Source organism: Musca vetustissima, unplaced genomic scaffold (genome assembly GCF_032173495.1).
Source record: "Musca vetustissima isolate MV318-11 ecotype Yass unplaced genomic scaffold, APGP_CSIRO_Mvet_v1 utg4709, whole genome shotgun sequence".
NCBI classification, from domain to species: Eukaryota; Metazoa; Arthropoda; class Insecta; order Diptera; family Muscidae; genus Musca; species Musca vetustissima.
The window spans coordinates 20946-33331 of record NW_026888605.1 but is presented as its reverse complement, the minus strand read 5'-3'; the positions used below and the strand labels follow the sequence as shown (position 1 = coordinate 33331).

The following is a 12386-nucleotide window of genomic DNA, read 5'->3' as shown; positions in this document are numbered from 1 at the left end:
TCAGCATATCGACATTGCCATTTTTTTATCATCACCATCGACAAAGAATTCCAATTAAGTCTGCTAAATTAAGAAACTGTGCTGTTGATAAACCGGTGTACGATTTCAGGTTGATTGAAATCTAGAGATTTACTCGAACAGTGCGTTTTTCATTTGACGTTTAGAGTATTTATTGTCACCTTTATTTATTATAGCAATAGCAGTAGTAGTCGTTGTTGTTGTTTTTGCTGTTGACAGCGTTAGGAATTTCATTTAAGAATGTCTTTATTCAAACTGACAATCCAGGATGATGGTGTCAATATGAATGTTTAGGTATCCGCATTAACTGGGATGCGCTGTCACTACACGGGACAGAGAAAAAAGAGTGCAAACGACAACGGATAAGACGGTTCGGTTCGTTCGTTGATGATGTAGATGACAACAGTTTCAAATGTCATCAATGGATGACGACGACGATGATGATGATGTGCTTAACAACGAAATGCTGAAAGCGAAAAATACGCACCAATGAACAAAACAATTTCCGTGGGCCAGCAACAGTATGGGTCAAACAAATTGCGACGGTTCATATTGTGAAGAAAATTACGAACACATTTATTTACTAGTTAAGAATAAATATGTGCAATAATGGGTATATAAACATTTAAGAGTCCAAGGATTTATGTCGGTAATTATATGGTATGTCGTTTTACGTTGATCCGTAATAATTTGTATGTATGACAAAATTAATGTATTCTTTATATCGAAATTCTAACATGAAATGGTGTTTTCAATCGAATATACAGTGAGTGTAATAAGTATTTTGCCTCAATAAAAATTTGAAAAAATTCCAATATATACGCCTAAAGCAAGCAAACTAAAGATGTAAAATGAATTATGTGTGATGGAATATGTTTGTGGACATATTTAGATCGTATTTCTGCAAGAATCATTGCGATAGACCTATTGGTCTCGAAGATATCGGCCGAAATCTATAACAACCCAAAAATGTTTATCACAAAAAAGTATTTTGCTTTTTAATATTATTTTAGAAAAAATATTACATAAAACACGTTTGGTCCTTTTATAGTTACAATCGCGGTTAACCACATACTATAAGCGATTTGTCGACGATTCCAATACATCACGGCATTTTTTCGTGGGTATTTTCTCACATTTACATTCAATATATTATCCATCAGTATTTCATTTAATATTTGGTATTTTCTCGTCCTAATCTTAAGATAAGAGTATTAAACATAGTCATTGCGGCTTCAAAACATCCCAAATATGTTTAGAATAATAAAAAAGAGGTTTTGCAAAATACAACGCGAGGGCAGAACCTTAAAAACTATTAAAACCAAAATCCGACATACAAATTATTGAAAAAAAATTCGCGAAACCCAATTTTTCTGACTTTGAAATTTGTATGGTCCAGTAATATTGATCTAGGAACCAATATATGCAATGGAAATACCAATAAGGAGGTCAGATTCAAAGATATGAACAGTTCTAAAGCAATAGTAATAAAAAACAATACATGAAGTTGGGAGAAAACATCATTATTCGTCAAATCCTATTGTCTTTTGAAAAACTGTGGTTGCTGGTGGCGAATACGCATTCTATATTTTATCTCCGATTAACACCATCAGTTGCGAATGCAGTAGGGAATGGTTCGAATGGTTCGATCTATTTATTTTCAAAATACGATGTATTTCTATTGCCAGAAAACCGTCCATATCTTTGAATCTGACCTCCTTATTGCTATTTTCATAGTATATTTTGGTTCCTAGATCAGTAATAATGAACCATAAAGTTTTCGAAGTTAGAAAAATGGTGTTTCGCTATATTTTTTTAAATAATTTGTTTGTCGGATTTAGGTTTTAATAGTTTTTAAGGTCCTGTCCTCGCGATATATTTTGTAAAACCTCCTTTTTATTATTCTTAACATATTTGGGATGTTTTGAAGCCGCGACAACTATATTTAATACTCTGATTTTGAGATTAGAACGAGAAATTACGAAATATTAAACGAAATATTGCTGGAGAATGTTTTGAACGTAAATGTGAGAAAATACTCGCGAAAAAATGCCGTGGTTTATTGGAATCGTTGCCAAATCACTTATAGTATGTCGTTACCCGCAATGGTAACTATAAAAAGAACAAACGTGTTCTATGTTACAATTTTCTCTAAAATAATAATAAAAAGCAAAATACTTTTTTGTGATAAGCATTTTTGGATTGTTATATATTTCGGCCGATATCTTCGAGATCAATAGGTCTTACGCTGTGATTATTGCAGAAATACGATCTAAATATGTCCACAAACATACTCCATCATACATAATTCATTTTACATCTTTAGTTTGCTGGCTTTAGGCATATATATTGGAATTTTTTCAAATTTTTATTGAGGCAAAATACTTATTACACTCACTGTATATTCGAAATACACATAGTCGTGGTAATGATAGTACTACGATTGCAATATTTGCTCTGATTGCCACAGATATGTATCTTACTTTGAACAAAATTTGGAACCTAATAAAATTTTACCTTCATAACAATTTTCTTGTCCAAAATTCCAGCCACTGTCCGTATTCATAATAACACACAACTGATGTTGAATTATTCCCCAATGATAATGCTATCAATATAATTTGAGAAATACCAAACCCACAGAGACAGATAGAGATAGAAGAAATCTGTTGTTTGAATTTCCGTTTTTCATTCATTCAACCAGTCAACCAACCAACCAACCATCCATCCATCTATTCATTCACTTGAAAATGAATGAACAAATCTCAGACACCAAATAAAACAGCATCATATTGAGGGGTGGCAAAGGACATGAAAACGGAAACGACAAAATGTAATAATTCCCAAATTAACATTTGATCTGTAACTTGAGATGCAATGACAATGCCAGATAGCAAGAAGGAGTTGGGAGTTGGTTGGCTAGAAGATGACAGGGTTAGTGGTATATTGGTATTATGTAAAGACATCGAGTGGGTGGAAGTATTGGCGGTGACAAAGTGTTTCTAAGAGGAGATACACAAACACAGGCAGACAGACAGACAAATAAACAAAAAATGTTAATAAGATTTTGTTCTTTGTTTTATTGAAAAAGAAGAAGCAGCTCGAAGCCATTGAAGGTGCTTGGTTTGCTATAAGCTGAAGAGTAAAGTGTGTTAGTCTTGTCATTTACAAACACAATTTGCTATGAATTATCGCTAGCAAATATTTTCTCTCCCACACACACAGACACTTACATTAAGTCTTGCTATTATTCCCATTAACTTGCAAAATATGCGAATAATTGTCTAATAAAGAGTATAATTGTCGCTGTTGTTGTCGTTGTTTTTATTTTGCCATCGTCAATTTCAGCTCGCTAGTTGTAGTTGTTGTTATTGTTTAGCTCCATGAGCTCTTAATACCCTTAAGATATGCACACTCAGTTACTCAGTTGCACTGCATGTAACGGAACGTGTTAAATAAAAATAAAGCTTAAAAGCACACGCACACATACACATACACCCACGGCATGCCAAGCTATTGAGCCCCATTTCCGGTTCCGTTTTGTTCGTAATTCATAAAATGTCAGCAGTGTTGGCGGGGAGGCAGGCAGCCACCCGTGCAGGCAGCCAACCACATGCACAAAGCAATTTTTAATGAAGAGGCGAGAGAGAGGAAAGACTCTTGGCACTCTTTCAATGAGCTTGAAGTTAATGGCTGTAATTATGAGTTTAATCTTTATGCAAACTTTGTCTTCAAATGAGATGAAGTAGTCGAGTATTAAAAAACGCTTTCCAACTTTTTAACGTATTTTCTTTTGTGCGTTCCATTTTTTGTTGATGTTGTTTTCTTTGCTGTTTTTTTCGATTTTGCCTCTGTAAAAAAAAACAAAAACTAAAGTTTATGACACATGCACACGCACTCACTGTTCGTTCAGGGACGTTGAGCAGCTCATGACAAAACCATGCACAGTCACGTAAGAAAACCAACAAAAAATACATGAGAGATTAATTTGCCCCCAACGCAAGTGGAAACGGCACCAGGCTGCAGCACACAAGAAGTAAGGGGTTACCTTCAATGGATTGGTTTGGTTGCATTCACGCCTTTGTCAAAAAGTTTTCTAATAAAAGTTTCCTTATTTTCCGAAATGACATCAGTAGCATTGTCATTGAGCACTTGCTAGCTACTGGTATTTCTTTTGGGTAATGAACTGAACACCAGTCTTGAGAGGTTAATTGTTTAAATAAATCAAAAGCAAATATATACTATGTGGAGGGCGTGGAGAGGGTAGCAGCGCACATATGCCCGATGTGTGTTGAATGTCTGCTGCGGCCGCCTACCCTCATTTCAATAAATTTTAATAATCCTTTTTTAATGGCCCTAATACTAATAAGCTTTTAATGGTTGAAACTTGAGACTCTCTTCAAGATAAAGCTTATTAATTTCACTAAATATAGAATAATTTAAATGGCTCTCACATGAGGGAGGTCGGTGTTTAATGGTGTCGCTTGAGCTGTTTCTTTTCCATTTAAATGGGTGGAGAGTGGAGGAGGGTGGTGGCACTTTGAAAAATAAAGTAGAAAATATAAAAAAAATATCCATGAAGTGTAAACAAATCCTTAAGGGAAATTTCAATGTTCTAATTATGATAAGCATAAAGTGTATTATATTGGAACAGGGGAGGTGGAGAGAAGCCTATAGACTGCTTACGAGATAATTCTTTAATATATACGTATTTTTTTAATTTAACGCAAGAAGGCATTTTAATTTAGAATTAAGTATTTTTGAAATATTGTTGATAAAAAAATGTAGTACAACCTTTAAATATTCTTCTAAATTATGAAAATTCAACAAAATATATGTGACATATAGATAAGATAAGGCGACCAGATTATGAAAATGAAAATAGATAACAAAAAGAAAAAACTATATTTTTAATAAAAACGATAGCACATTTTGATTTAGTTATAAATATATAAAATGAGTTAAAAAGACGTTAATTACGACAGTGCCAAATTTTTGGTCCTAAGCGAATAATCTTGGGATCTTTATATAAGGAACATAGCAAAGAAGTAGACCTATGCCAACTATGTTTTCCAAAGGATATTTTGCAGCCAAGGGGCCACAAGGAATAGTAAATAGCATTCACTTTTGGAGGTAATTTTTTGTAAAATTAAAAAAGTGGGTTTCTTTACATTGGGGACACCTAGAAATATGGAATCCTGAAAATACCTTTTCTAAATATTTCACTTCATAACAAATTATTAATCTTAAAACGAATATTGATCAACATTTTAAAAATATAGATGACAAAGATGACAGATTATAGAAATAGATGACAGATAGAGGACATCAATTTTATAGATGACAGACAGTTAAAATAGATGATTGTCCTCTAAGATTTTTTTATTTATTCTGAAATTTTTGATATAGTAATAAAATCAAAAAAAAAAACATATTAATCATGTGCTGCTATTTATATTAATCATGTGCTGCTATTTATTAGCATTATAGAACTGAGGTTTTCAAAACAAATATGAAGCAGCATTGTTTTTGAATAAGATAATGAAAATATCAATTAAGTTCCTTCATAAACGCAGGTGTTCCACAATTCATACATAAGATAAATTGCTTCCCCCAAATAATTAAAATGTTTAATAATTAACAAAAACAGAATAATTTTCAAATGATATATTAGATGATAATAGGCCATAGCAGTGGCTAACTCCCCTAATGGAAATGGCTCAAGTTAAACTTGTTGATTACAGTTTCCCACTACTCCTCAACGAAAACAAGAAAACGCTTAGAATGCTCGAGCAATTTAGTAAATTCTAATCAAATCAGTGATACATCAACTATTCACTTATTTTTGGAGCGGAAATGGGCTTTGCTAATTACATTTTGGTTTTTGGCCACACAAAAATGTTCCAGCTCACACCACCACCATCATCACTACCACAACACACTCAATTCGTGTTCGGCAATTAAATGGATGGAAATTTAGATGGAACTTTAGCATTTATAAATTTTCATTTCAAATTATGGCTAAGTGCCGGAAAATGTTATAAATCTGGGTTAGCCAGCCAGCCAGCCATTCAGCAGGCCTACCGACCATTCAACCAACCAACCAACGGGCGAACGAATGAAACAACCATCCTGTTTGCTATCCAAGTGTGCCATTCATATCTGTTCCACATCCACTTAGCATTCCCTCATCCATCCATTCATTTATTCGGTAGCGTTGCGTTACGTTCCTTGGATCGTACGTTCGCTCGTTGTTGGTGTGGCGTGGTGGCCTATTCAGGCTTTTAGCTTAGTTAGGCACTTATGGCACCATTAATCAATTTACAAATCAAAATGTTTCAGTTTTTTTCGACGTTTTCGTTTATGTTTTGTTGGTTCGTTACCTACTCTGCCCGTTTGCGTTTTGTTTTCGGAATCCCTATGCCATATTAGCATTTGCGTTAGCAAAAAATCCATAGCTTAGGAAAAAATTGGAACGACAAACCCTGCTCGTAGAATAGAAACTGCAAAGTTATTAGAAAAAGGAAAGGGAAATGAGCATGGAAGTAAAACAACGACACCAAGGGGAAGAGCCCGGACGGAGGAGGTATTCATACCTTGGAGAATTGCCATTTCATCCTGTGCAATTATAGAGCTAGCATTGTTGTTTCATTTTCCTCATTTAGCAGGCAACATAACAACATCCACCAAGGTCGTCAGGATATGACAAGAACACACGGCTCATGTACTTATGGCACTTTTGCCAACAACAACAACAACAACAAGAACGAAAATAAAGCAAGAAGACAGCAACAACAAGAACTTTCACCATTGTTCCAGGCAGTGGCACTGTCAATGCTACAACCGCATTTAGTGTGGGCATACCAGAAATGGGCATGAATCTCAACTAGCACTAGGCGAGACCATTAATTTTAAGGATTTCCTAATATTATTTTTCTTCTACATCAATGTTAGGGATATATCGATATTATGTGAGTGTGTGTGTGAGTGTTTTTGTGTATTGTATGACGGCAATAGCTCTCAAGTATTCGAAAGTGTGTACAAGGGAAAATTTGATTGAAAGCACTTTTTGTCTTTCCGGAGACAATAGGCAAGGGTCACATTACCGAATAATTTGTTATTTCTACGACTTCTCCATAACAGAGGCAGCCTTGTGTTTGGCTGAATTTCTGTTCTCGGTGTCTTCAACAGGATATTATTATTTCTGTTTGAGTTGTTGCTTTTTGTGCTTACATTTCACTTTTGTTGTTGTTTTTTTGTTATTCTCCTTGGTGAGAGAAAGGTACACCAAAGTGGGAAAGAGGAACAGCCAACACGTAGAAGGAAATAAATAAATAAAACAAATAAATAATGATACAGATGGCCTATGAATTGATAGAATTTATAGCAAATTTGTTGTCAAGGGCGTAGCTAGCATTAGGGGGATGACACAATTACCTCTGTTAATTTAATAGTAATAAGTGTATTTCCATTGGATTTGACAATATTAAGGAATAATTTCTACTGATTTTATAATTTAGACTCAAATTCATTTTGGTCATGATCATATTTAGCTTTTTGACTAAAATATTTAAATTTTTTGTAGTTTTGGCGGGTTATCATTTTATATTTATATTTTTATAAATATTTTTTTTCTTTTCCTTTTTTGTCCTGCAAACATATAGCTTTAGTGTCATGAAGGGTGTAAAAAACGACAGCCAATACCACAGCTTATAAGCATTTTTTATTTTTAGTCACATTAAAGATTAAAATCTTTTTCGTTTGCAACATTTAACTAAAGCATGTTCGATGTCAAACCGCAATAATTTGCGTTAAGAAATTTTCGCTTTATATCAATTTAACACGAAAACCCACTCTGAATAACATTTTTAATATTTCATAGCCGATGTTGTTGTTCTACAACTAATGGATACATGTGTAAGTAAGCTGTGAAAACATGTTCATACATATTTTGTATTAGGGTGTTGCGAAATTATTGACACCTGATTTTCGTGGGTGTATGTTGATGTTACTTCTTTTGTAAATAATACAATTTTATGGATATAAACATGGGTTTGGTTATATATGTATGGTATTTGGGACATCCAATGAATACAATCCTTAGGAAAATGTTAACGTGTAATTTCTAAGCTATACTTTAATATTTAGAATGCCGTTGGTCACTCTGAGGCAATTTGGAGGCGATATAAAAATGTTTGTCTGGTTTTTGCTCAATATAATGGAGAAATTCATATGATTCAAAAGCAATATTTCTTCTAAACATATATGAAGTTCGATAATCGATAATTTTGATCCAATCCTCCAGAAAACTTCCACAAAATAATAAAAAATAACAGATTTGTAATATCGTGCCCACGCCTGCCTGCAAATGTTCATAAAAACGTACACGGTAATAGAATATGCGATTTGGCACAAATTTTGACATAACATAGACTTTGGTCAAAGACGAAATATTAGTGTTCATTTGGAATATTTTTAACATTTTTCCAAATTTAGAAATCTCAGTACCCAAATTTTTTTTAAGCCTTGTACGGTTTTTTTAAGGATATACGGTATAGCCAAATAATAGGTTCCCAATCATAATACCAAAAATTGGTCGGGATATTTATATGAAAGCTAAGCCACTGACTTTTATTTTTTTGCAAAAATGTTATTACGTTGACAATTCTATCCAATCAAAACTTGGAATGCTAAGTTACACGCACTTCAACGAGTAGAATTTAATGTAACCTTATATGGAGGCTAGTCGAAATATGGACCTATATTAAAAATTGTAAAAAAGTTTGTTTTTACCAACTAAGAATCCGCAATGCCAAATTATAGCCACAACGGTAAGAAAATATGACTAGGACCATTAATATAACTAAAATAGGGACCTATATTGACAGTTTTCTGCAAAGATTTTGTATACATATTATCTTTAATCTCACAACGGGCCATGAGCCCTGAATACCAAATTTCGGCCAATTCAGTTGAAAAATGCGGCTAAAACCTCAACAAAATAATAATAAATAAATGATATGGAGCTGTGTTCGTATATGGGGCTATACAACAACGTATATGGGGCTATACCAACGAATATAAAATATTGATTGCAAAATTTGTACAATGTTTTAAAAAAATTTGGTGATTTTATATATTATCAGTAAATATCAGCATGTGGTCGATTTGAATTCAATATTGTTCTCTTGGGGCCTATATATGTTCAAAAACGCTCAATAGGATCAAAAATTTATTACGTCTCCTCATGGTGCACTATGTCGCGAGTTCATATAAACAGCGGCCAAAAATAGAAGGAGTTATCGTAAGAACACACATTATTGGCCTTAAGATATATATATATATATATAAGATTTGGTATACCTCCCATATAATGGGTCTTAAGAATGTCACACTTTTTGGCCTATAAAATCTTTAATATTCAAACAAATTCAATGAAAATTTGCAATTTACATTTAATTAGGCCTATAAAGCAACTGACCAAAAACTGGGTAGATCGGACCAAGATTTGATATACCTCCCATACAAAGGGTCTTGAAAATTTTACTACTTTGGGCTATAAAATCTTTAATATTCAACCAAATTCAATGAAAATTGGCAATTTACATTTACTTATGCCTATAAAGTAACGGACCAAAAACTGGGTAGACCGGACCAAGATTTGATATACCTCCCAAACAAAGGGTCTTGAAAAATCCGATTTTTTGACCTAAAAATTTTTTTATATTCATCCAAATTCCACGAAAATTTTCATATTTTCATATTACTGTCTTCAAAATTTGATGTAATTTGTACTGCACTTTGTAATGTTTCAGGTCCTACCACACAAAAAGTCCCTAAAAATTTAACTTTCTGTACTATAAAATCGTTATATGCAGCTAAATTAAGTATAGTAGTTTTAGTTTTGTTATTTTTATTATAATATAAAATATAAACTAAAATAAACTAATAAATTACTTTTTTATAATTCACAGCATTTTCAAAACACACATCAGATATATATATATATATATATATATATATATAAAATTGTCTTCCCAAATGTACGATTTAGTATCATTCACATTATAATCTCGGGCCTTTACTTTATGGCTGTTTAAGGATATTACAAGGTCGGATTGTAATATAAAATAATAAATAAAATCCTTATTTAACTCGGCTTTAACAAAAGTTCGGGCTGGTACTAATTATTTGTTTGCATGACTTGTTAGCATCTTGTGAAGTCGCTCAAAAGGTATTGTACTGCACTTTGCGTATCCCATGTCATGAACTAATATTTTTCTGTATGAACCTTCCACAAAGGTAATTCATGTGCAACCTCTAAATTAAGATTATAAGATTATGTCTCAAATGATCTGATAAATAAGTATAAGTTGATCCTCAATAACTTATTTAATTGTATACATAACATATTTGACCATTCGCTTCTAACCATTTCGTGAATATGCCATAGTTTTTCATAAGGTGGTCACCAAAAAAGTTAAATAACTCTTAGGACCGCAGGACTCCGCAGCTAATTTTTTTTATTCCTTAAATAACATACTTTTGACCACTCAAATAAAAAAAAATTAGAGCTAACCTTTTTTAAACTTTTTTTCTGCTCCACTAATTTCAAAATTTGTTTTACAAATTTGATGAACTAAGTACTACAAGTGTGGACGACTGTATACACCATATGATATCTATATACATACAAACTAAAGCGAATCCTAGTTTTTACATCCACAGCAACCAAAATAAACACTTTTATAATAACCGTTAATTTGAATATTCAAATATTTGAGCATCAGAAAAACACACCAATTTTTCGAAAATATCGTAAAAAATCAGTTTATAAATAATTATCAGATTTGAACCTTTGTAGAGACAAAACTACTCGACATATCGATGTAATATTTCATATTTATTCTAATTGGAGTATTTTCTATCAATCCTCATCAAAAAATTTGTCCTCCGTGGTACTTGGTTTTGACCATTTTTGGCCGCGGTCGTGACACTGTGTGGTGTGTGGTATAAATGAATTACTAATTTCGTTTTACTAACGACACTGTATTAATAACTTTTTTAAATTTAATTTAATAATACATAATAAATATTAGTTTTCCATACTATTATTAGTATTTTAGCATAATTTTGATGCTTCTATAATCAAACCTAAGCCTGTAAATTTTTTTAAAACATTTCACCTCAACCTTCACTACATACTATTCATGCCCAAGGTTATTCTAAATATTCCTAAACAAAGGAACACTGCCAAGAATGTCCTTAACTGGACTGGACATTGAAGCATCTCTTTTGTTTTACTTAACTACGCTCGTGTCACTTTCCTTTGTGTAGACTACTCGTCATTATCGTCAGCATCATTCTCATCGAATGTGTCATTTTATAATCAATCACTTTGGCATTTCTACTTTGGCTCTGTCCTTTTCTCCGCCTCATCCATACCATTCATCAAGTTATTTTTTTTTTCTCTACCGACCATGCTGGTTTAGCTGCTTGCCATTGTCTTTGTGCAGACACATTGACACACTACTAATGGCCAAGGACCAAATGATATTTGAGAAAACCCTTAATAAATTGGTTAAAAGCTTTAAGGGGAAAAGATACCCCCACCACACCTCCAACATAATCGAATAGGAACAACACTAAGGAAACTGTTATTGATGTTGATGGAATATAAAATTCCGATGGGCAAACAAGAAAGCCAAAAAAATGAACAAGCAGAGTAATCTGTACTTACGCATAAGTTTCATCACTTCTTTGTGGCTTATAAACACGTTAAGATAACCACTTGACAACAGGGGATACCAGGCAACCATTAGGCCCCAATACAATAACCAAATTTTGGCCATTTGTTATGTTGTTGCTTAGATGGAAAGCTCTCCTAGCCGAATAGCTTCACAATTAATAGACGACGAAGATGATGATATTAAAGGACCGATGACAAGGATAAGCTGGTGGCAGTGACAGTAGTGGAGAAGGCGCTCTATTTCGAGCAGATGATGATGTGAAGTTCGCTTGTTTGTCTTTTGGTTAAAAGTCGGCTGCTATGGTGCTACTGCTTCGTTGTTGATGAATTCGTTGGTAAAATTTAAAAAATCATTAAAAGCATTTAAATTGACAATTTTTCTTTGAGCTGTTGTTTGCTATTGCCTCAGTGCCAGCACCAGCCAGTCAGTCACTCAGTCAGTCAGTGACCAGGAAAAAGGAAAGGCAAGGCAATGTGTTTTTATGTTGCGTTGTCTCGGCTTCGTTTTAAATTTAAATTTGTTGCTGTCGTTGCATGTATGGTTGTGTGGCAGTTGTGCTGTTGTTGTTGTTTGTTTTGTTGAAGGATTGTTTTTCTTGTTGTTGTGGTGCAATGTTGT

The 12386-nt window shown here is 33.2% G+C and overlaps 1 protein-coding gene across 2 annotated transcripts in view; it reads right to left on the bottom strand.

Moving 5' to 3' along the window:
- The window catches only part of LOC133336435 (tyrosine-protein kinase Dnt), a 63152-nt gene extending 51228 nt beyond the window's left edge, over window positions 1-11924 (bottom strand). For both annotated transcript variants that reach the window (XM_061544727.1, XM_061544728.1), the window contains exon 1: window positions 11759-11924. In XM_061544727.1, the coding sequence (XP_061400711.1) occupies window positions 11759-11870 (112 nt within the window). In that variant the 5' untranslated portion in view covers window positions 11871-11924. The remainder of the gene's footprint in view (window positions 1-11758) is intronic.
- Between the last annotated feature and the right edge of the window lie 462 nt (window positions 11925-12386).